Genomic DNA, 26,071 nt, shown 5'->3' on the forward strand with positions numbered 1-26,071 from the left:
CTTTGTCTGTTTACATACTGTGGTCCTTGGGAGAGCCACAAATCACTGTAATATCTATGACTGTTTTTCACCACAACCCACACCCCTACCAATGCAAGAACGAATCTTCACCCCAATGCGAAGATACGGTCCCAGTTGAGAACGTGTGCCCTGGATGGAATGAAGGGTCTCGGCAGGGCCTTTCTCCTTCTGCTCACACTTGAGTGAGTGGTGAGGTCAGTCACACAGAGAAGGCAGACCAGGGGCCCAATGTCCATCACTCACCGAGAGAGACCCTGGCTTCAGGTTCCAGCATGGCTAGAGGAATGTCCTCCAAAATCACACTGTCCTGCACCATCTGTTCAGCCTGCCTGCCATCCCACAGGCTCTGCCACCACCTCCCCTCCCTGCGGAGAGCCCTCTGCCCAGTGATGGGAAACAGGGTCCTCCATCAAAGCAGCAGCGCAGATGGAGGTGCAGAGACTTCCCAGCCAGCAGGTCCCTTCCTTCCCGTGCTGTCCTCCAGCCCTCCCCAGCTCCGGGCCTCTCCCCGTGGCCTCACTCAACGTCCTCCCTCTGTTCCTTCACCCAAATGAAAGCATGAGATTTACCAGGTTTCCCCAGTCTTGCCCGGCCCTTTCTACTCTTCACTTTACATTTCTCTAAGCTCCTGCTCACACACTCTTTAAAGGCCTCAGAACCCCTGCCCTGACAGAGAAATGGACTTCAGAGATTCCAGCACAAACAGATGGCCACTGCTGGAACTCCCTGGAGCCTGGCCTCTCTGGTAATCAAGAGCCACAGGACAGGCTTCTGCCCCTCTGTCCCTTCCTGCCTGTGAGAGCGTCCCTGCATACCCTCATCCTTCTACTCTGAGCCGGGAACAGATAGCCGGTCACATGCCCTAGGATCATGACTCTCTTTGTTCCTTAGAACCCTTCTGCCTTAGATCATGGGCTTTTGTTTCCAAAAACGTTAGCAAATTTAAGGGGTCTCTGAGATGATGCCATCTGGTCTCCCCCACCTTTGTTGAACACCTGCTCTGCTCCAGACACTGTGCTAGGCCTTTTCACATACATTATCCAATTCACTATTTACAATAGCCCTATGAGGTAGGTGCCCATGTTATAGATAAATAGTCACACGAGACGCTGAGTCACTTGCCAGAGTGGGGAAATCAGGACTTAAAGTCAGGGCCATCGGCTTCCACATCATTTACTACATCGTCCCAGTGGAGAAGACATGTCCCTACTTGAGAAAAACATTTTTCCCAGCTGAGTACAGAGGGGCTTCACGGTTGGTTTACCATCCTTAAAAGCTGACACAGATAACAAAAAGGGCAGCAGGCAGGATTTGACACCAGGTGTGTGTCCTTCTGTGCTCCTTCCCCAAGGTTCCTGACACCATGTCTCCTGCCCATCCATGATTAGCCCTTTTAAAGACAAAGAATGGCTTGTACACTCTCCCAGGCCCAACCAGATGTTCATGCCTCAGCCTCCTCCCAACAGGAACAAGGCAGAAGCCCCATTCTTGGACCTGGGAAGCAAGAGCAAAGCAGGACTTGCCACCAAACTGGCCTGAGGGGAAGCCACCTCAGCAGCTCTGCCTGCACAGGGCTGGAAGGTAGCAGGGACCTTAGTGGGTTTACACTGTTCTCTGTCCCTTTCCTGAGCCCCTTGTAGTATTCTTTTTTATGAAGAAGAAATAGCCCATTGACTTGGGATTTAGTCATGTTTCTTCCCATTTGCCTTTTCCCTGGCCTCTGAAACCACGAGCCTGGCTGAGGAATTCAGGTCCACAGTGGAAGCTTTGAAGAGCTTTGTGTGGGGAGAGGTTTTGCAAAGAAAGGAAAGTGGTATCTACTTGTCAGATGGAATGTGTTAACACATCAGGGAGGAACGCAAGGACTTTAACTGTTATGGTCCCTCGGCAGTTTGGGTGATGAATCACCCGGTGGCGTGGGTACAGATTCCTAACAAATGAAGCTCCGCAATGACATCAGTCTTGCACGATAAGTCTGGGCTCTGTTGTAGGCGCCTGACAAGTTCTTACCTTGCGGATTTTCACCACACTGGGTTTTCTTTTTTTCCCCAGCCACGCTTAATTCCCATCGTGCCTTACAAGTCTCCCATTTTTCCATCAGCTGGAATCTGGCAAACTAGGACTTGCACAAGTCTGTCTCACTGTCATCCCTCCTACAGGGCATTCTTGGGACGGTGTGTGCTCCTCACCTAATCACTCCACACCCATCCTCCTGACAGTCCTGGATTCAGTCAGCACGTATTTTAGCGGCGAGCCTAGCCTTGCAGTATCCTGAGGGTGCAGAAGTGACGGAGACCATGCCAGAGGACAGGAGTGTCTAGGAGGGTACCTAACCCAGACTCGTGGAATCAGGGGAAACACAGTGCTTTGAATATAGTGCCAGTCAGCAAATGTGTGATGACTAAGTTAATACCTGAGTTGAATCTTAGAAGAGGAGTAGGAGTTAGTCTAGGAATGAATTCAAGCTGAGATATCTCCATGAAAACCCAAGGTTCCATAAGTGAAAAGGAAGAAGAGATGAAACTAGAGAGGTGGGCTAGGGGCCCTCGTGTGCCATGCTAAGGAGCTATAGTTCTATCCTAAGAAAGATGAGAAATGTACAGACGGCTTTAGGCAGGGAAGTGAGGTGGCCAGATTTACAGCAGTATAGAGGATGGAGTGGATGGGGCCAGACTAGAGACAGGGAGACTAGTTAGGAAGTTAATGTGGTCTTCCAGAGGTGATGGAGCACGAAGGAGGGCAATGGGAGTAGGGATGCGATGAGAGAACAGATTAGAGAAGTGTTTAGAATTTAAACTTGCCAACTGGTGATTATCCAGAAGACCCCCGCCCCCAGATTTTCAGTGTGGATGTGCCACAAACTGAAAAGATAAGAAAAGGCCCGTGTTCAGTCAGAGCTGAGTTCAATTCGGGCATACTGAGTTAGAGTTGCCTGCAAGAGACATGAGCTGGTCAAGCTGACACACAGGTAGTTAAGATACATGAACCCGAAGATAGAGGAGAGCCTGGGCTAAAGATAATGACCTAGGACTCAGCATATTCACAGCAGTTGAAACTATAACAGCATACTATTTGAGACACCCAGGAAATTATGGGGAATAAGGAGGGCAGTGAGCGAAGGACAGAACCTGGAATACCAACATCGATGATGCGGGAGGAGGAAGAGAGAGACCCATGGCAGAGACAAAGAAGGAAGGTCAGAGAGACACGGGGACCCAGGACAGTCCCTTACTGCTCTGTACTTCTCTCCCCCATTAACCTTCTGGCTGTCCTGTTCCTTATAAGCAAGCTCTTTTACAGCTTAGCTCCCTATACAGCCCTTGAAGGTGAAAGCTGCTCCTGATCCGAAGGCACATTCATTGTAGCGTCCAGCCATCCTTCCTCTGCCCTCCTGGAGAGATTCCTGCATCTCTGGGGCACACGCAAATCAGTTATAAAGCCTCAACCTCCTTTCCTGATCATTCTCTGTTTATTTAAGACTTTGACATCCACTTCACCATTTTTCTCTCCCGTGCCCCTGCCAGGGCTACCACCATGCAGGATGACTTCGGGACCACGAGGATGAACCATCACCAGGTCTCACAGTTCTATAGTTCTCATGCCCTCACCTCCAGTGACTCTTCACCTCCACCCCAGCCTCCCACTCCCATGACAACTTCCAGGAAATGGTTAATACCTGGCATGACTTCAGTTCTGTGGGACTAAATCTCACATCCTCCTCTTTGACCACAACCAGCTCTCTCACCTCCTCTCCTACACTCACTTGTTCTCACTTTCCTTAGTTCCCTCCATTTTCCTCTGAACTGTTGACCCCCTCCTGACCTCTCTGCCCTCCCTACCCAGGTCAGACTCTTTGGTTCTCTGTCTGGTTTTGCTTTCCTGAAGCCTCTGCTCCCTTTGTAGCCTCCCTCTTCCCCTACACCTGCCCAGGGCGACTCTGGTTCACATGCTCTGCTCCTGCCCCAAGCACGCAGAGGGAAACGGGACCCCATGCAGAGGGCCATCCATGGTCTCCACTCTCACCCCTGTCATTCTTCACTGCTAGAGAAAACATAAGCCCTCCCCATGAGGAAATACAAAGATTTGAGCAGTAGCCAGAAGACCAGTTTGTCTCCCAAAATAGCTTCTCCACCTGCTCTGTTGCTAGATTTCTACACAGATGTCCTTGGTATAATCTTGACTGCTATTTACCACCTTTATTCTTACCTTGGGCAAGTTATTTAACCTCCTCCAATCCTAGTTTGCTCAGTTTTAAAATAAGGATCCCCCTAGGCTTGCTGCCAGCTTCTATGGCGCATTGTGCAAGTTAGAAGGCGCCTCTCCGAACAGGCCCCCGGCTTAGGGAGCTGAGCCTGGCCCGCAGACCCACAGTCACCCCCTCACCTGGGCGGCCTCGTGCAGAGCCACCTTGCAGAACCAGACACTGCAGCCCCAGCTACACCCACCCCCAACAGGGTTCTTGTGAACTAAAGGCGACAACCTGCACAGCACCCAGCAGAGAGCACCTGACGATGAGCAGAACCTCAGATAAAAGAACTCACGCGGACCACTTGAACCTGGCTCAACGCGTGGGTGAGATCTGCTAGGGGGCCCCCTGCAGCTATTTTCAAGCATTTCCTGCCAGCTCCATGAGGTTTATCACGTGCTCCTGCCTCCCATGGACTGGTACCTTCGGTGAGGGAGCAGACCTAGGTCATAGTTGAGGGTGAGGTGGCAGAGGCTGCCCCCCGACCCCACACCCCAGCTCTGGGTGCTGTCCAGAGGAGTGCCCACTGCTCAGATTCTCCCCTTGGGGTCCCCTCATCAGCAACTCATAAGTGTCATCCCCACCCCCAGCCCTGCAGTGCCACCCCCTAAACCCCGCCTAGAGAGTTCAGCTTCTCCATCAGTGTTGCTGCCCTTTCACTTCACTGTCACTCCAGCTGCCCCCACAGGTCCACAAACCAGGACTTCTCAGAGCCCAGGAGTGTGAAGGCCCTCAGGAGAGCCGGAATTTCAGAATGCCACATCCATTCTCTAAGAGCAGCTCTTCCTTAAGAGGAAATTATTGTGAGAAGACAATGAATAGTAGCCACGTGGATATTTTTTATTGAAGAAAGATGAATTATGCCATCACCCCTTTTGGCACAAAAATAATTTTCAGTAAAAGGTTAAAACCGTCATGTTGTATCAATGAGAACTATTCCATTATTCCAAGAATGATTGATTGGAAAGTGCTTTACTTACAGGAAAATCACAGTGATACAATACAGCTTCCACTTTTAAAGCACTTTCCATTAAAAAAAAATTATACCAATGTATAAAAATAGTTATACTGAAGATGTGAATCAACAGCCGAGTAATTTATTGGCACTTGAAAGCCTTGTGGTATAAATAGATTCAACAATAAGACTATCAAGTAACTCTAGGCTGTGGCAACCTAACCTCCATTTTCACTGACACTAAAGAAGGTCCCGAGGTGGTTTAGCGAGGGTCATCTGGCCCCCTTGGGAGAGATCACTGGAAGAGAGAAACACAATGGAACTAGGACCAGGGGTCAGGTCAACTCAAAGCCCTGGGTGAGGCAGTGGAAGAGACATAGGGGACAGAGATGTGGTCTCTGCCCTCAAAGAGTTTCCAGGTTGTCCCAGACTGCAGGCTGTACACAGAATAGTCAGTACAATGTCTGTGTGTCCTAAGAGAAGAACAAACAAGTATGAGATATCCGAAGGGAGGGAGACTCTTTTTGCCTGGTGATTTCCTTCCTCCTTTCCTCCCCCACTGCCTGCCTGCCTGCCTCCCACAGTCATTTACTGTGAGGTGTAACATGAACAGGGTGTGGAATCAACTGGGTCTGGATGCAAATTGCAACTCTGCCGTTTACTAGCTGGGTGACCCTGAACAAATCATTTAATGTCTTAGCCTCAGTTCTCTCAAGTGTCAGGGGGGTCATTATAAAGGTGAAATGAGGCCAGTCTTGTGAGTGTATTAAAGTGCCTAGCTCTGCTGCTTCCTGATGCAGAGCAAACAATAGAAGTTCATGCCCTTACACTTTTCTGTGACAGTTAAGTAGTACTTTGCCACCCTTTCATGCTAAATTTCAAAGAGCTTTTCCATTGTTGCATGTAATGTGACTTTTAAGATAATATTAACTGGTCTTGGAGCTGATGGCCCCTGTCAGCCAGGGGCCTCCCTACTTCCTTGTATTTTGGGAATGAGGCCAGACTGCTGTCCTCTCTGTGAGGAAGTATATGGAACACCACCCCCAACCCGACCATCTCACTTCTAGTGAGAAGGTGGAGGCCCGGGCCGCTGAGAGTCGGTCCATCAGCAGTCATTAACTGAGCATATACCACTTAGAAGGACTGTATAACTGGGGAGTCAGCAGATAGGAAAGAACTAGGCAAGACTGCTGGCCTCTCAGAAAAGTTTAACACATGGGATTGCCTCAGTCAAGGTTCTTGGCTGAAAATAAAATCGACCAGTTGTGTTACCGGCACTGGATGCCATCACAGCACTGCCAACACTGCCACTAACATCCCAGAATTCAGTTTTCCTGCAATCACTGTCACAGCCAGAAAAGGTTCCTCCCAGCCCCCTGGACTTTCAAGAGGGTATCACTGCCTACTCCTTAGTTGCAAAGGAAATTGCCTCAATGACACAGGGTATTTCCAAACGCAGGCAAGAGGTTCTCTCAATTCAGTTTACCCCAAAGTATAGTAGATATCCACGTAACTGAATTAAGAAAAAGATGGAAATCATTGAAAGGCTGAAATTGGCCCATTTGCAAATTCACAAAGAGTGACTGATACTGATTTTTTTTAACTTCTTTAGTAAAATTTCTTTTATTAAAAACTTCTCTTAATATAATTTTTAGTTTTAAAAAGATAAAACCTAGTAAAGTTGCAGTACTCCCATTTACACTTCACATAGTTTTTCACCAGCTACTAGCATTTTGCCAATGCTAACAAATTTGCCACTTTGTTTTATTGCTGTCTCTCAAAATACATAAATACACTTTTTTTTTTTGCATGACAGTTTGAAAGTAAGCTGCAGACAGGGTAACCTCTTAACACTTCAGGATATATCTCCTAAGAACAAGGACATAACAAAACTACAATTACCAAAATCAGGAAACTTAACACTGTGATAATCTTATCTTACATGAACAGCTCAATAATGTTCTTTATAATTTTTTTGGTCCAGGAGCCAATCCAAGATTATGTATCACATTGAATTAAGTCATGTTGCTTTAGTCTCTACTATAAAACAGGTCCTCAGTCTTTTTGTCTTCCTTGATATTGGTATTTTTGGAAAAGCACAAGCTCATTGTTTTAAACAATTTTTCTGTGTAGGTATGTCTGATGCTTCCCCATGATCCAAATTAGGTTATGCTTTGGGGGCAGGAATAGTACACAAGTGACCTTATGTCCTTGTCAAGGACCTACATCAGAGAGCATGTGACATCAGTTTCTCTCATTACTGGTACGCTGATCACTTGGTCAAGGTGGTGTCCACCAGACTGCTCCACTGAAAGTTACTTTTTTCATTTGTAATTAATAGGTAATCCATGGAGAGATACTTTGAAACTTGTAAATATTTTGCCCTCATCAAACACTTATCCAGCAGTTTTAATGCATCCATTGGTAATTCTTGCCTGAATTAGTTATTACTATGATGGTTTCAAAATGGTGATTTTTCAAACTTCTGTGTTTACTAGTTGGCATTCTACTGTAAGGATGACTTTTGTTTATTTTTTCATTTATTTATTTAATATCAGTATAGACTTATGGATTCTTAATAAATTTTAATGTAACTGTTAACAACATATCTTTGGAATCCATCCCTTAGATAAGTCAGTTCTCCATTTTGTGGTCAACCTAATTGCAAGCAGATCTCTTTCTTATGTGAACTTGAACATTAAATCTATACCTCAGTATCTACAAAGGTGAAGAGGAAATGGAAAACTGATCTTTTTATGGGCATTGTTAGCTTGAACACATAGGTGATTGAAGTGTTTTGAGTAGCTGTGGCAAAATAGGGTACTCTGGGAAGTCACAGAGGTACAGGGCATCTTAAAGGAAAGAAAGGGGTTTTGCAGACAAGTGAGAGAGAAGGCAAAGAAGACTGGCACCAACAATGTCTTTCAGACTAGACACAGAGAAAGGGGGACTTGGCAGAACATGGTAAGGATGAGGGAAGGGCGGGGGTAGAACCCACGATGGAATAAGTGTGCCCAGTCTGTGCAGCAGGTGTGCAGAAAAGCAAGGGAGGGCAAGGGAGTAAGGTGGGAAGGTCAGTGAAGCAGCAACATATGATAAGAGTTCTAGTCACTGATTTTGGGGAAGGACACTGAGGAACAGGGAATGACAGATTCACAAAGTCCCTATGAGGAAGATGTTAATAGTTTCATTTTACTTATAAGAAATTCAGGTTAATCTTCCTATGTCCCAAAGCTACTAAGTAGCAAAGCCAAGATGCAAATACAAATTCTTCTGACTTCAAAGCCCACACTGTCAAAGGAAAGAGAACCATTTACAGTGGACGAACAGAGGTAGAATTAGGGCTCTCAATATAAAGACAAATAGGCTCCTATAGGCCAATCTTAACACTCAATTGAGCCTGGCCCAGAGTGTCTCCGTGATTAGCCCAACCATGCTCTTTAGGGGAAATCAGTAGTAAGCCCAACGTGCTTAGGAAATATTGCCAAAGTTTTATACTTTATGCTCCTGCATGTCTCAATGCCCCGGCCCCACCCTGGCCTTCTTTAAAAGTCAGCTTTATTGAGACATAATTTTCATATATAATAAGATTTCATCCATTTTAAGTGTATGCTTCAATGAGTTTTGACAAATGTATACAGTCATTTAACCACCACCACAATCATAATATAGAACTTTATCATCCCAGGAAGTTCTCTATGCAGTTTCTTTACTGTTGATATTCGCCAGCCCCTGGCCTGCTTTCCATCTCAATCCTTTTGCCTTTTCTAGAATTTCATATAAATGAAATCATACAATATGTAATGTGGCCTTTTGTCTGGCTACTTTCACCTAGCATAATACTTTTGAGATTCATCCGTGTTGTTTTATCAGCAGTTGATTTCTTTTTATTGCTAATTAGTATTCTATTATATGGCTATACCACAGTTTCTTTGCCCTTTCATCAGTTCAAGGACATTTGGATTGTTTCCAATTTGGAGCAATTATAAATAATGCTGGTATAAATATGCACATGTAAGTCTTTACGTGGATATATGTTTTCATTTCTCTTGGATAAATACCTAAGAGTAGAACTGCTAGGTTATAAATGTATGTTGAATGTTATAAGAAACTGCCAAACTATTTTCCAACGTGTCTGTACCATTTTGCATTCCCACAAATGATGTATGAGTTCCAGTTGTTCCACACTTACTCCAGAAGTCAGTATTTTCAGTCTTTTTCATCTTAGCCTTTCTATTGGGTCTGTAGTATACTCATTGTTTTAAATTTGCATTTCCCTAGTGTCTAATAATGTTGAGATTCTTCTTATATACTTATTTGATGTCTATGTATCTTCTTTGATGTCTCTGTTCAAATTTTTCCCCATTTTTATTAGATTGTTTGTCTTATTGGGTTTTTATTATTGAGTCATAAGAGTCCATTATCAGATATATGTTCTTCAAATATTTTCTCCCAGTCTGTGGCTTGTCTCTTGATACTCCTTTGAAGGGCAAAAGTTTTAATTTTGTTAAAGTCCAATTTACCAGTTTTTAAAATATTTCATTCATGTTTTTGGTGTCCTAAGAAATCTGCCTAACACAAGGTTTTGGATTTCCTCCTATATTTTCTTCAAGATGTTTTGTTGTTTTAACTCTTACATTTAGGTCTCTGAGCCATTTGAAGTTAGTTTTTGAGTATGGTGTGAGGTAAGGGTTCATGCTTTTGCATATGGATACCCATTTGTTCTAGCACCATTTGTTGAAGACTATCCTTTCATCTGTTGAAATTACCTTGTTAAAAATAGACTGCCCACATATCTGTGGGTCTATTTCTATACCCTCTTTTCTGTTCAAATGATCTACATGTTTACCTTTGTATCAATATCTGTCTGATTACTATAACTTGTGATAAGTCTTGATATCAGATAGTTTACATCCTCCAACTTCGTTCTTCTTTTCAGATTGTTGTCTATTCTAGGTCCTTTGTACTTCCACATAAATTTTACACTCAGCTTGCCAATTTCTAAAAATTTCCATCTAGGATTCTTACTGGAATTGCATTGACTCTATAGGTCAGGTTAGGGAGAATTGGCATCATATTTTCTATAGTATTGCTTTGATAATTTTAATTTCTTACTGTTCATTGCTGGTATATAGGAATAAAATTGATTTTTAATACTGGCCTTGTATCCTATTACCTTGCTAAACCTACTATTCCTAGTAGTTTAGCTAGATTTCTTAGGATTTTCTACAAAGATGATCAAGCCATCTACAAAGAAGGAGTTTTACTTCTTCCTTTCAAATCTGTATACCTTTTCTTTCTTTTTCCTGTCTTATCACACTGGCAAGACAATCCAGTATGATGTTGAATAGAAGTATTGAGACTAAATCCTTGATTTATTTCCAATATGAGGGGGAAAGCATTCAGTCTTTCTCATTAAGTATGATGTTAACTGTAGATTTTTCATATTCTTTGTCAAGAAGATCAAGTTATACCTCTGTTCCAAATTGACTGAATTTTTATTATGAATGGATATAGAATTTTGTCAGATGCTGTTTCTGCTTCTATTGGAATTATCATGAGGTTTTTGATGTATTGAACAACATTTTTTCAGTTATATTTAGGGTTTTTTAATTGAATTATAGTTGATTTACAATGTGTTAGTTTCAAGTGTACAGCAAAGTGATTTAGTTATACCTATAGGGGTGTGTGTGTGTATATATATATCCTTTTTCATATTATTTTCCATTATAGGTTACTACAAGATATTGAATATAGTTCCTTGTGCTATGCAGTAGGTCCTTGTTGGTTATCTATTTTATATATATTAGTGTGTATATGTTAATTCCAAACTCCTACTTTATCTCTCCCCCCTTCCCCTCTGGTAATAAGTTTGTTTTTTATGTCTGTGAATCTATTTCTGTTTTGCAAATAAGTTCATTTGTATCTTTTTTTTTTAGATTCCACATATAAGCAAACGACCAATCTTGCATTCCTGGAATAGACCCTACTTGGTCATGATATATATATAATTTGCTAAAATTTTTTAAGGTTTTGGCATTTATATTCATGAGAGATCCTAATTTTTTTCTCCTTCTAATGTCATTGTCTAGTTTTGGTATCACAGAAATAAATGCTGACCTTATAAAATGATTTGGGAAGTGTTCCCTTGACTCTTCTATTTTCTGAAAGAATTTGTGTAGAATTAGTTTTATTTCTTACTTAAACATTTGCTAGAATTCTCCAGTGAAGTCATATAGCCTGGAGTTTTCTTTATGGAAAAACCCCTTATTTTTAATACAGGAAGGACTTGCCTTTGCTGTCTCTATCAACACAATGTGTAGCACTGAGAATGAATGTAAATTAAGTTGTGAAAATCACTATTGCCAAAATAAAGCTCCTAGCCACATAGTTCTATCAAGAACTGTTCCCCTGGCTTTAGCTATAGTGGGAAACGATTTAAGTCGTTTCAATAATCTTTTCAGATACAGGTACAATAATTTTAAACTTTCTTAAAAAATCTTGTCTGTAGTCAAATATCCCACTAGTCAATAGGAGTATGTAAAACAAATTTTATCAATCTGATAGGTAAAAAAGATTATTTTAATTTGCATTTTCTTTGCTAATAATTTAGCTTCTTTTCATGTTTACTGGCAATTTACATTTCCCTTTCTGAAATTACAGACCTATATCTTCTGTCCATTTTTATCCTGGATTTGTCTTTTTCCCAGCAATTTGGAGGTGTTATTTGAGATTAGAAATGTACCATATGTATTACAAGAATTTTCACCAAATTTGTGCTTTTTCATTTGACTTTATTTACAGTGTCTTTGGAGATACATTTTTTTAATTTTTAAAAATTAAAATCTGTTTACTTTCATTATGTCTTTTGGGTTTACTGGCTTCCTTACCTGGGAATGTTCAGATATTCATCTAAATTTTCATACTATGTCACTGTTTCATTTATTACATTCAAGCCTTGAATCTACCTGGAATTTAATTTTACATATGATGTAAGGAAGAATCAAGATTTGGAATCTTAGAGTTTCCCGTAACTCTTCATATCTTGTAGTATTTTCCATGTTTTCATAAGACACCCTCCATCCAGCTCATAATTTCTCCAGCTTCGATCTTTCTCTTGTCACATTGCTATGCTGCAAACTGAGGGAGGGCATGTCTGTCTCTCTCTCCATTGTTTCCATCAGGAAAGACTGATAAACAACAGCAAGGCATCTTGCATAGTGCCTGAGACATTTTAGGTATTCAGAAAGGATTTATGGGAGGAAGGAAAGTGCTGAATTCACACCTCTGTTACTATGACTTCTTGGCAAGTTTAATACTGACTGCCTATCTGTGTAAACAAGGGGAAATGTCATTCTCCTTAAAGCCATTCACTGTCTCATGAACTCACTCTGTTCCTTCCTCCTCCTGTATCTTTGTTCTTTGAGGCCTTCCTTCTCTCTATAAATCTGTCATTTCACAACAACTCCCCTTAGGGAGGCTTTCTTCAAACACTTCCTTAAAATTCAACAGTATTTATGAATTCTGCCACACTATTTAGCATTTAATCCACAATGGATTTTACTGCTTTTCTAGTGCCCATCACTGTGCTGGGCACATAGCTCATTAAATACTTAAACAGCAACTGACACAATCTTGCACACCCAGGCTCTTTATAATGGCCGAAATATAGCCTCAAGATTTGTTCTGAAAGCTCTTGGGACTAAGGAAGCAACAAACTGGAAAAAAACTGAAAAATGACCCTGAAAGCTGTTAAATGCCAGAAAGATTTTTCAAGTGAAACTGTGTCATCACATTTATTTTAAATACATTTGTTTAACAAGGACCTACTGTACAGCACAGGGAACTATATTCAATTTCTTGTAACAACATATGATGCAAAAGAATATGAAAAGAAAAAATGTATATATATATATTTATGTATATATATAAACTGAATCACTTTGCTGTACACTTGAAACTAACATTGTAAATCATTTACACTTCAATAAAAAATTTATTTTAAAAGTTCATTTGTTAGATGAGCACATGACCAGGCGCTGCTCTACCTGAAGGCAGAGGGCAACAGACTTTCTTTGGTTGGTTTCTATTTCCATGGGTCCCTATATGGCCTTCACCAATTGAGACCTTTGGAGATTCAGGGAAAATGGAAGTGAGCCTTATATGACCCTACATTGAGTTTGAAAATAAAATCTGAATGGCTCTCAACACTTTCTGCATGACTTTTTAATGGAGAAACAGCTAATCCTAGGGCTAGGGCAAAGAATATACAGTATGAGCCTGGAGCATCTTATGTCAGAAAATAAGAAAGCACTCAAAAAACAAAATGATGGGAGTATGTCAAAGGACACCAGAGCCAACTAAAAGAACTCCCAATGGCCAAAGCTGGAACAACTTGAGCAACAAAATAATGTAGTACTGGATTATAGCCCAAGGAATAAAATAAATATCCCTCAGTTCATACTGATATAAATAAGCAATTGAATAAATAAATGAGAGAAGAAACAAATCTCCCATAGAGAATTCCAAATAATTTATGGAACTACTCCACCCACAGGGAGGTAAAGTATAACTCCCCACCCCTTAAGTGTGGACAACACTTAGTGATTTGCTTCCAAAGAGTACAGAATGAAGAGGGATGAAAGTAACTTTCCAGTGGAGAAACCTGGCAAAGACCACCTTAGCCAAGTGATCAAGATTAACATCAGTGATGTGTGGACAGTCTACCCTTGATATGATGAGAATGACACTTCACCTCTGTGGTTTTCCTCCCAAAAACCATTAACCACAGTCTAATCACGAGAAAAACAGACAAACCCCAATTGAGATACATTCTACAAAATACTTTGACTAGTCCTCAAAATTATCAAGATCATCAAAAACAAAGCATGTCTAAGAAACTGTGCAGCCTACAGGAGCTAAAGAAATATGACAACTAATTGTAATCCAGGTACCCTGGATGAGATCTTGGAACAGAAAAAAAGACACCAAGCAAACTAGTGAAACATGAATAGAGTATGGAGTTCAATTAATGCTATTACTTAGTTGTGACAAATGTACCACAGTAATGTAAGATGTTTACAGAACTGGGGTGGGTATATGAAACTCTACTATCCTCGTATCTTTTCTGTAAATTTAAAACTATTCTAAAATAAAAAGTGTACTGAAATATTCTGAAAATACAGTTTGGGCAACAGATGACTACATGCTTATCTCTACAACTGTGCTTTTAATTACAGGGTGCTGGTGACAGTTTTGTGGGAGCTTTGGCCTTCTACCTGGCTTACTACCCAAATCTGTCCTTGGAAGAAATGCTCAAGAGATCCAATTTCATCGCAGCAGTCAGTGTCCAGGCCACAGGAACACAGTCATCTTATCCATACAAAAAAGACCTGCCCCTTGATCTGTTTTGATTGCTATTAACTCCAAAATAAATATACCTGGAAATAAAATGTACTTGAGGATGGCCACTCTTAACTAGCAGCTTACTATAAAATGTCAGCCTCTTTCTTTGCAAATAGTATGTTCACTTATTAAGTCATCCTCAAGCTTTCATTTCTTTCTTTATAGATGACTTCTTTGCTTTTCATCTAAAAGTCAACGAGACAGAATTAAGGATTCCACGATGAAGACCTATACAAACACTACCGCTATTCAGGAACCAGCACACTCCATTGCCAACACATCATGAATACAATATGTACACCATACAGCAGAGGTTGCGAACAGTGCCTAGAGCCAGAGCAGAGAATGTTAAATAAGGGAAGGGAGCATATGAATTGGTCCACTCGAGCAGTTTCTAAGAGGGGCAACTGATACTCAGCTTTGCCTTTAGTGTTGTCAAAGCTTCTGGTTTTGCAGGAGAAGCCAGAAGTTTGGATGTTTATTGACATTTTTCAATGTTTTAAGTATCAACAACTGATTTTTTTTTTAATTGTAAACACCACCTGTGGGCTACTTTCAGCCCACATGCTGAACAGACAAGTCATTTGCTAAGCCAGATTTTAAGGTTTAAAAAAGAAAAAGGGGATTCATGCACATCACAGAACCTTTATATTGGGCTTAGATAGATTAGATGAAGGATTTTTCTTGTAAACCAAGACCTTAATGTATAGTTTAAATCTAAAAATAGCCAAGATCTCACCTACTATTGCTTTGAACCAGAGCTTTAACAAAAGACGCCAGAAAATAGCTGACTGACTATAATGCCACAAGCCTCTAAGATTCAACGGGCGTCTAATTCCATTTCCAGAGAGCTGCCCTCACATTTCTTCCCGGGACACAGATCGGGGCCATGGGGAAGGAACACCTGTTATTTTGGAACAGCGTTGGTTTCTTAATGCTCGTGGTCATGATAGACACTCTATCCTTCTCCTCATAAATGCTTTAAATGTGGTAGGATATGAACCAGCAGAGCTCACCATAGGAGCTGATCCTTCTTACCTCCAGCCAGAAATCTGACAAGTGAAGGAGAAAAATGGGCAATTTTGAAAATTTGTGGGAAACAACAGCTTGAGTGAGAAAGTGTATAGACCTGGATAGAGCAGGAGTCCTTACCTGAACATGAGGGATTATCACTGGAATTGCCAAGCTGGTCAGCTGTGTGGTGCTGCCATGCCCCAGAAGCCCTTAGCCACTAGTTTTATGAAAATACACTATAATGCCTCTTATTCAAACAAACCAACGTAGGAGTTAAAGGAGTCCAAAGATGTCCCACAAAACCCTACATACTGTCTTCGGTGAACCAAGTTTGAGAATATGGACCAATGGCATGTTCTCTAATTATAAGCACACAACAAAAATAGACGTTCTCTTGGTTTCTTTTGTGTTACGAGGCTGGCTCCTTTCTTATCATTCCCGCTCACCTTTGCCACCTCTGTTATTGAATGGGAGTTTTTTCAAGATCACTCTGGACTGTGACTTTGCCTTTTCTATGAAGAATAAGGAGGAGCCGACTGGAAACTCTTGGACAAATTTCATTATGGAAAATTTTCTTTTACTATATGAAACAATGGTTATTTTTTAGTAACGTGGTTTTTCTCATTTCAACTGGTAGGGGAAAATATCACTAAGAGACAATAGCACAGGCTATTTTAATATTTTTTATTAAGGGCTATAAAAATATCCAGAAGGATAAATAAATGTGATGCAATGATATATGTCCTAATATGAAGAACTTTCTTTCACTGCATTGTTTTCCTTCACAATGGCCTTCAAATCACAGGAGGCAGTGATTCCGTGCCATTTCCTCTTCTTTTATTACACGCTGCAGAATTTTTGAATCAGTATCCCGCCCTCAGTCTTCTCATTTATAAGTCAAATTCATTTTCAATCCATTGTTTAGAGAGAGCGTATTTTTTTCTGTTCCACAAAGAGGACTTTTTTTTTCACTGTAGGAGAAGAAAAAAGGGTTGTAGCAGAAAACTGAAAAATATCGTCATCACTTTTTAATAAAAATACATATCAGACCATGAGCCCTCTCCCTTCTCTTCTTTTACTTTCCTTTGTCATGAGGATGGAGCTGACTTGCAAACTCAGTTCTTCAATCCCAGAGGCCAGAGAAGACTGCAGAAAATGGTAAGGAAAACAAGGGGAAAGTCCACCAGCCAATCCATAGCACCCTTGGTACCCCACAAGGTCACATTTCAACCAAAGTGAAATATTCAAATTGAAAAAAGAAAATTACAGGCAAGAAATGAAAAACAACATCTTTACCCAGTTAATGTCCACTCTTACAGGAGGTAAAGCAAGCACAGGCTGGGAGCGAGACTCCAGAAAAAGCACAGTAAAAACTGAGTAGACCACGGAAGGAAAGGAAGCCTAGCTGAAAGAGTAAATACACAGTAAACCTTGTACTTTTCACAAATGGTTTCATATACCCAAATATGGATTTTCTAGTTTGGTAAGAAGAGATTTAGTATCATAACCAAAATCTCATTATTGTATCATAACGGAGTACAGTTCTCTGAAACACCCAAAACCAAAATGCTAACTGCCTGCATGAAAAATTAGACTAGACACTAAGCAATAAAGTTTTCATAGTTCCTGCTGTAAAGCACTTCATTAACATCACACATCTCTCTCCCTCTCTCACTCACACACACAAACACACACACATACCCATAAACCCACCCTACCTGAATTCTTTGCCAAAAAACCAAAAACAGTGCGCCTTGGAAGATCCAGGAATCAAAAGACTATGTTATGACACAACAGCAACTCACTTGTCCCTACCATACAAAGAGATTTTAGCAATGTTTTTTGTTATTCTTCTATCATCAATGATGGATACTCTGAATACGAGATTCTCAAACTGCCTATGATTAAGAATTAGCTAGGGAGCTTATTTAAATACATTTCTACTTCTTACCTCCACCTCTACCCTAATTCTGATTCTTAGATCTAGAGTGAGGCTGGAGGTCTATTATTTTTTAAAACCCTCAGATAATTCTGATGGGCAGCTAAACCTAGTAACTATTAACCAGTCAACAGAATTATATCTATAAAATGAATAAAAATAAATATATTTTATTATTTTGTACATATATTAAAAACATACTTCAAATCATCTAATAAGTAGGACTGATGTTCCCTCAAAGTCCAAGGAGGACTACAGAGCCATTGTAAGATGATAGTGAAGAACCAAAATAGTTTCCCATCAGACAATGTTATTCATTGCAAGAAATATTTTCCCCATGTTTTTCTATGTGGAACTAAAAAAAGGATTAAAAAAGGAACTTGTCTCATTGACAACCAATTGGATTATTTAAATGACCCTGGACAGGAGCAACTGATGAAGATCAGTAAAGCAAAGCTTTATTCATGAAAAATTTTGATTGGCTCACTGCATTCATACCCCTAATTCAAAGAATAAATACTTAAGTTCACAGAACTGTGCTAAGAGGAGTCCCTGAGTTAACATCAGTATATTGTGAGGTGCCTGTATGAACGTCCAGTAAACCCCAGGACCCTAAAGATCAAAGGGGACTGAAATGGTGAGGGAAGCGCCTCACGGAGAGGGTGAAGTTTAGCCTGTGAAGCAGCAGCAGTGTCTGGATGAACTAAAACAAGAAAGGGCATCAGGTGCAGAGAAATGGCGGCAGCAGGTAAGAATGACAGTGCTGATCACAGGGGAAAGTCCTGATTTTTTTTTTTTAAAGGGAGATTGATTTGACTCCATGTAATAGAAAGAATAGGGGGCCTGGAGTCAGAAAGACTGAGTTCAAGCCTTGGCTCCACCATTTATGCACTGGGAGTCCCTGGGGCAAATTTCTCAGAATACTCCTCTGTCAGTTTCCTTTCCTGTGCGAGGGCTAACTCCATCTCCCTCACAGGGTTGCCAGACACACAGTGAACACTCAATATGTGTTGAGCTGAAATGACACACTGCTATCCACAATCATAAACATAAATTAATTTTCTGTCAAAATATTTGCTTCTTAATTCAAAGAAGAATGAATCTGTCAAGTTCTTTCCCTACATCTAACCTAAATCTATTCTGCTTCAATTAAAGTCTTTATTGTCTTGTTTAGTCAGCCAAGGAATTAAAACTGACAAGTTTTCATTTTCCTTATAATAAACTTATTCATATATATTTAACAAAGTTTAATAAGCTTATGCCTCAGCCTTTAATCCTTCCTCCTTGGAAATTCGCATCTAGTTTCATATGAGAAAGAAGGAGGTTAAAAGGACAGAGCTGGTTCTAGCCATACCATGAAGTGCTCAAATACTGGGGAATTTTTCCATGTTTCCTTGCCTGATTTCCTTCATAAAGCAGACAAAGAAAACATTACCCTTAAACTAACCACTCACTCATTGGAGTAAGATATGCTGAAAGAACTGCCAAGCTATTTAGTACCATGGGCAATGGGGCAGGCAGCAAGGCAAACATCATCACACAAGGCTGCAGGACACTGAGCAGGTGGGCAGACAGCCAGGCAGGTTCTGCTCTCCTAGAACATTCTCTCCTTCAGAAGAGGCAAAGTTGTGCTGTCAAGGCTCAGACCATTCCTTAACAGAAAAGTTCTCATCATCTGTTAGAAATTTATATATGAATCTTTTCTTCCACTTTCACCTTACAGTGAGAACTGTATGGTTGTACCCTTTCCCAATCTCAAAACTTAAAATCAATCTAACAATAAGTTCCTAATACCTCCCTACTGAGTGAAAATTCCAATACATTTTCACACTTAAAATATCACAGAAGGTTATTTGGTCAATATTTATTAATGTTGTACAAGTTGCTAAAAAAAAAAACCTCTAGAGGAGCTAAAATGCTAGAAAAACAATTACTTTATTGTAAAGTTCATCACTTTGAGATTTCACTAGGTGATACAAAGAAATCAGAGGGAGAAAAACATCACACCAATCCACTATCATAGTGCTATGGTCTGAATGTTTGTGTTCCCTGAAATTTATGTCAAAATCCTAACCCCCAAAGATGATGATACTCAGAGGTAGGGCCTTGGAGAGATGCTTTGGTCATGAGGGTTGAGCCTTCATGAATGGGATTCATGCTCTTATAAGAGACCCCACAGAGCTGGCTTGCCCTTCCACTGTGTGAGAACACAGCAAAAACCTCTTCCTATGAACCAGGAAGAGGGCCCTCACCAGAAAGCGACCATGATGGCATCTTGATCTTGGACTTCCCAGGCCCCAAAACTCTGAGAAATATAACTCTTGTTGTTTATAAGTCATCCAGAATGTGGTACGTTGTTATATCAACCCAGACTAGGACATACACCTTATCATTCTAATAATTTTTCCACGATATTAGATACCATCCTGAAATTCAGACGCCCTAATCACCTGGTTTCAAACCCAGAATTCCCTTCTTATTACAATAAAAAATGACCCAAAATTTTAACAACATAAAAACAGCAGGGAATTTTACTTCTGTTAAAGAATGGAACTCATGCCAATTTTAAATTGACAACTGGGTTTCTCAGAGCCTTTTTTAAATGCCTCCTTACATTGCTACAGACCCTTTTTCTTTAAGGCAATTTTTTTTTCTCTTTTTCTTAGACATTGACGAATGCAGCATAATGAACAGCGATTGTGAGACCTCCTGTACAAACTCTGAAAACAGCTATTAATGTAGTTGTCATCCAGATTTGCACTAATGCCCAATTTGAGGTCACTGACCAGTAAGTGGGTTTTGGTCTCCCATGAAATCTCTTAACAACAAGTCCCCTCGTAGAGTGATTCAGAGCTTTGGAGTCAGACAGTCCTGAGTTCAAATCTTTCTTTTGTCACATATTTTAGTTGTGTGTCCTTGATTACGATCCCTGGCACCAGATTCCTCATCTATAAAATGGGATTCAGATTGCCTGGAGAGTACAGATGCTCGTGTTATTATGCATTCGTGGTATCTGAAGACATGAAGACTTGTGTAGGTAAGCAAAGAAGACAGAACTTTCCATTTTGTCTGGTGGGTCACGATTACTAGTTTGTTTCCTTTCTCTCAGGGATCACTGTCTTTTGTTGCTTCTATCGTCCTTCTGTTGTTGTTGTTTCAAGTGGGAAGGTAAATTCAGTCCCATTGCTCCATCTTGGCCAAAAGTCTATGAGTCCTTCTTTTTAGTTAATGAAAAGGTTTCTTATGAGGTTAAGTGCCTGTCTTTCATTACATAGTGGATTAATTCTGGAAAATAAGGTTCTAGCACCAATTCCGATTCTGATCACCAGCTGGGTACCTTACAATTCAACTCAACTCTGACTCTGTATGCCTGGAGACAGTAACTCGGGAACAGCCAGAAGGAAGAGACGCACAGGGCAAGGTATGGGGAAGGGGAGCAAAACTTCCATGCCCTCTCTGAGCATGCCATGTTCACCAACCCAAAAGCTCCAGTACAGCCACTATTAAGAAGTAATTACAAAGCTGCTATTTAGAAGGGCACAAAAATTAAATGAATGGCCTGGAGTTTTAAAATAAATAATCTGTTCACTAGTTTATTTTGCATAAATCTGTCCATGAAATCAAAAAACAGAAGAGGCTTCCACCAAAAGCAATCAAGTACTAACTCTTGTTTGTTAGCAGGCAATCTGGCCTTAGGAACACTTGACTCTTTTAGACAAATACTTCTATCTACTGAGAACACTTAAAGTTACCATTTATTATGGCATCATAGCAGATGATACAAAATAGAAAATGAAATTTCCTACCCTCCTGCCCTAATATATAGACAACATACTCCTTTTATTCAAATCTGGACCTAATTACTTGCCACTGTTGGCCAGATGACCCCAGGAGAGCATTCCCTCCCTTTCTCAAGACATTCTTCTCTTTCTGTTTCCAGAACATTACCTATATTTACAGAGCTGGTTTCCAACCTTAAAATCTTTGGTTAACTATCTCCTACAAGAGAGACTTTCCCTGATCTATCCTACCTAAGCGGGGGATAAAGGTGGAATCCACCTCTCCGCAACTTTATCCTGTATCTCAGCATCCTGCTTGTCTCTCTCATAGCACTTAGCACAATTTGTCATTTTTCCCTCTCTCCCTTCCAAAACAAACTATAAGTGCCAAGAGCACAGAGACTGAGTCTACCTTGTTTCCTGGCATATCCCAGTACCTGGGACAGTAACTAGCACCACAGTAACTCTCAATACATACTTGGAATGAATGTTATAGTGTCAAAGGGGCCACAAAACTGCCTTGAAAACATCTGAATTTATTGTAAAGTAACTTCTCTGAATCTTACCAACTGGATCATAATGTAATAGAGTCAGTTTCTCCCGTAGTCGGCTCCTCTTAGTGTTGAAGGTGTAACCTGTCCCAGCTTGACTCAACATTTTCACCAGAATGGTCCTAAGATTTAAAAGTAAGCTGTTACACACTGAGGACATAGACTAAAATCAATCATAGGGGCATGGCTCATTTTCAGAACCCTCTATAGTAGTACTAGTTGTGGTACATACTTAAGCCTTAAGTCCAGCTCTAAGACAGCCTATGTTTTCCATAAATCACAATTTCAATGGTTCTGATTCCCAAGGTTTATTCCATTACACAGACTGCCTTGGTAATGACCCAACCAAAGCAACAAGAACAATAAAATCACCTTGTGAGAAAAAATGCAGACACCCGCCTCTCAAAAGGAGCTGAAGGCAGGAGCAGGGAAAACACAAAAGTACTAGTAACCCTAGCTGGCCAGTCAGGAAATTGTAAAGATGGCTATCTCAGAAGAGCCCTACCTTCCAGGGATGAGTGATAAGAGTAAAATCAGGAAGGGACAAAATAAAGGGATTGGGACTTTTACATTGCTAACATGAAAACCTTGTTCCCCTTCATATTTTGTTTAAGTTATAGTCATCCAAAGCATAAAGTTCATGCTTTACCTTACTGGACCTTTTACTACCTTGTACTGGTTATTATTTTTTCACATGTCTTGCCTCCCTATGTAGACCATGCTGTTTTATTTCTCGTCTAATTCCCCGAAGAATCTGAAGCATCTAAGATATATCACCTATCTTTGCATCCCTTTCAATGTTCAGCACAGTGCCTCATACATAAGAGGGATACAATATCTGTTGATTAAGATAGACGATAATTAGGCATTCATTCAAAAGGATACAACAAATTATCTATTAAGTGCTTACTCTGTGGAAAGCACTGTGGGAAGTGCAAAGCCCTATAAGCTGCATGTGCACCTTCAGGGAACAGTAAGAGAATGGAAGGTGAGTCATATACACAAGATCTATAAGGCAGGACATACATGACAAATGGCACAAGAAAGAGACAAAGAACATGAGAGGCACAGAGCATCTCTAAAAAAAACTGAAGGCATGGGAGATTCCTATAGAACCTGGAAGTGGGAAATTCTAACGTAAATAACTGGACTCTGGGAGAAACTGTATGACTCAATAAAAGATACTGAGGGGAAAAACACTAACATACATGTTTTTCATTAACTTTAATCCAAAAAAAAAACTTGTTTTACGGATCTGTGACATGTCTTGTTGTAAGCAAAAGCTGCTTTACAATTTTTCTATTTTTAACACAGAAAATCTTCAGTTTCTGTCTACAAACTTTATTTTGAGATACCAGTTTGGCATTTATAGTCTCTTTGCTACAGCATGGAATCTTTAGCCTTTGCTATTTTTGAAATATTTTTACCATGATTGCAAAGGATTACAAAACTCAAAACAGGCTCTGTGGATTAATCAAACCCCAGTTTGTTCTGCTAGATTCCTGTATTGGGCTCCAGACAAATGGCTCTTGGTCCTCAATTTGAAGAAACAGAAATATAGTGGTAGTGCAAAGAGAGCATGGGAACTCTGATGGTTTGTGTAGGAACAAGAGAGCAAAAGCTCCTTTAAGCAAATTATTTGAATGCTCACTTAAGTAGGTCAGCTGGGCAAGAGGAAAAATATTTTTTGAAAGAGTTCATAGGGCCGAAATAATTCATCAAGTAAGTAATCCTCAAACCAACCTTTAGAAAATCAAGGCCAAATGCTTAGTTTTACATAAGGATGTATTGGCAGCAGCTGGCCTAATAAATCTAACATAAACAAGTTTAAAAAAAGAAAAACTTTTACTTACTTTGACTTGCTCTTGGCAACTGTTTTGTAGAAAGGAAAGGTTGGAAGAGGAAAGAAAAAATATCAATATTATTACCTTTCTTATGCAAAGTTCATATAAATGTCAGTAATAATCAAAAATATTTAAGTACCAAAGTATGCCATGGTTATCACTCAAGTAACCATCCCCTAAGCTATTATAGGTCTCTTAAGATTTTATAGATTTTTAAAAGATCAGACCACCACAATTCTGGATGTAGTGATTTGCACAATCTCTTTCCAGTTGGGCTGGTTACCTTTTAAATCTTTCTAAAGTTAAGATCTGCTCCATTTATTCCTTTTCTAAGGTGCAAGTACTTGCACTGGACCAAGTCTCTTGTTTCTGATAAGTTAACCTATGCAAGCTAGAACAATCATCGCATCAGATGGAGAAGGGAAAGTAAATCTACCCGGGAAGTCAGCCTGGTGCGTGGAAAAGCACCGTCTTGGGAGCCCGAGGGCTTCTTTCTCAGCCCAGCAGTAGGACCTACGGTCAATCACTGCGCCTCTCAAAGCCGTTTCCTCACCTTTAGAGTTCTAACCGAGTGAACTAGAAATTCTGAGGTTTTCTCCAGTTAGGACGGCCAGTGATTCTGCTGACACACAGCTCAGAGGACGAGAGAAAGCACCCCACTGGTGCTGGAGACTCTACAGTGCGAACGAACCGCAACCGGATCCAGAACCAGCACCGCAGAGCCCCAGAACCCACTCTCCCCGCAGAGAGCGCGCCGCGGGGCATGCTGGGCGCTGTAGTCCTGAAGGCCTGGAAAGCCGTAGCGAAGCTTCCCGGCCGGCGCGCGCACCCCGCCCCGCAAAGTCCCGGGGCCCGCCTGTCACGGTTTCCCGCCCGCGCTGCAAGCCCTGCCGCCGCCTCCAGCTCCACTTACAGGTGACCGCGGACAAGAACATGGCGATGACACACCTCTGGACTCCGTAACAGGCCCAAAGCCCCCTCGACAGACAACTGCTTCCGGGGCACAGGCCTGTTCCGGAAGAGGACGTCTGGGAGTTGTCCGCAGCCACGCCCCCCGGAATAAACCTCAGTTCCGGACCGGAGCCCTCTTTTTTCCTGGGTTTTTCACTCGCTAGGTCTCTTTATTTCGTGGTGTAGGAGGTTGGAGTGCCCTCCGCCTTTTAAAGAGTGACTTGGTTAGCCCTGACTCCTACTTCTGGGTTGGAGTTAGGTGCTTTCCATACTTGTTTCACTAAATTGTCGCAACCACCTACAGTAAAGCCACAGTAATTCTGTATGTTATTCAGCTGTTCCAGGTTATCAGGCTCCCGCATTATTTCCTTAAACCGTTGCCTTCTTTTGCTTCCCTGGTCCCAACTTCACCTCCACCTGGTTAACATCTACTCTCAGTCCCTCCAGAATTAAGAACTCCGCTTGAATATCCCCATTCCTTAATTATATGTTGGATTTCTGGGAGGGCCCTGTGCATCTTGTTAACAATTGTTCAAAATACCTCGCACAGTGCCTGGCAGTAGGAGACGGATAACTGAGATTGGGAGCACTCACATAATTTGCTTAATGTCACAAAGCTAGCGAATGGCAGAGTCAGAATCTGAACCCAGATTTTGTATGACTGCAAAGACTCATGCTTTTCCCAGTACATACTGGGACCTAACCACTTTGCTGTCTTCCAATCTTCATCTCTCTGCAAGGAACCTGGGCTCTTTCAACGCCAGGGACTTCATTGGAGACCTCATTTCCCAACTAATAATAGAGGCTTTTGGATTTTTTCCTAATGTGTGATTTTTATCTGTATATTAAATTTTACAAACGCGTGAAAGAAGATTAATTCTCACGGATTATCCTCACTAAAACTAGTAAAATTATTTAAAAGAGAAAATGAAGCAGCTGTTATGGAAAACAGTATAGAGATTCCTCAAAAAAGTAATAATAGACTTACTGTATGATCCCGCAATCCTACCCCTGGGCATATATCTGGAGGGAACTCTAATTAGAAAAGATACATGCACCCCAATGTTCATAGCAGCACTATATACAATAGCCAAGATATGGAAGCAAACTAAATGTCCATCAACAGATGACTGGATAAAGAAGTTGTGGTATATTTATACAATGGAATACTACTCAGCCTTAGAAAAGAATAAAATAATGCCATTTGCAGCAACATGGATGGACCTGGAGATCATCATTCTAAGTGAAGTAAGCCAGAAAGAGAAATAAAAATACCATATGATATCACTCATACATGGAACCTAAGGAAAAAAAAGATAAAAGAGGACACTAATGATCTCATCTACAAAGCAGAAACAGACATAGT

At 40.9% G+C, this 26,071-nt stretch overlaps 2 protein-coding genes across 3 annotated transcripts in view; one reads left to right on the forward strand and one right to left on the reverse strand.

The window, feature by feature from the left end:
- RBKS (ribokinase) overlaps window positions 1-14,755 on the forward strand; it is an 81,973-nt gene extending 67,218 nt beyond the window's left edge. The window contains exon 9 of one of the 2 annotated variants that reach the window (XR_012059141.1): window positions 14,462-14,688. Coding sequence is in view for 1 of the 2 variants with exons in the window: in XM_006197231.4 (XP_006197293.2) it covers window positions 14,462-14,635 (174 nt within the window). In the remaining variant the exon portion in view is untranslated. Of the gene's footprint in view, window positions 1-14,461 lie in introns of both variants that reach the window. The other variant, XM_006197231.4, reaches the window with a different exon arrangement.
- A 1,556-nt stretch (window positions 14,756-16,311) lies between these two features.
- Window positions 16,312-24,764, reverse strand: MRPL33 (mitochondrial ribosomal protein L33). Its single transcript, XM_031684906.2, has 4 exons — window positions 24,668-24,764; window positions 23,764-23,782; window positions 21,926-22,032; window positions 16,312-16,612 (listed from the first exon to the last, which is right to left on the reverse strand). Exons 1-4 carry the CDS (start codon window positions 24,687-24,689, stop codon window positions 16,563-16,565), a joined length of 198 nt encoding a protein of 65 aa, XP_031540766.1. The 5' UTR covers window positions 24,690-24,764; the 3' UTR covers window positions 16,312-16,562.
- Between the last annotated feature and the right edge of the window lie 1,307 nt (window positions 24,765-26,071).

Source organism: Vicugna pacos, chromosome 15 (assembly GCF_048564905.1).
Source record: "Vicugna pacos chromosome 15, VicPac4, whole genome shotgun sequence".
NCBI classification, from domain to species: Eukaryota; Metazoa; Chordata; class Mammalia; order Artiodactyla; family Camelidae; genus Vicugna; species Vicugna pacos.

What these genes read in the sequence shown, in the direction of transcription:
- MRPL33 (XM_031684906.2), bottom strand. Translation starts at nt 24,689, where the DNA reads ATGTTCTTGTCCGCGGTCACCT. An exon ending in ATTACATTATGATCCAGTTG is followed by an intron (nt 16,613 to 21,925) that starts GTAAGATTCAGA and finishes CTTCTCCTACAG; the next exon opens with TGAAAAAAAAAGTCCTCTTT.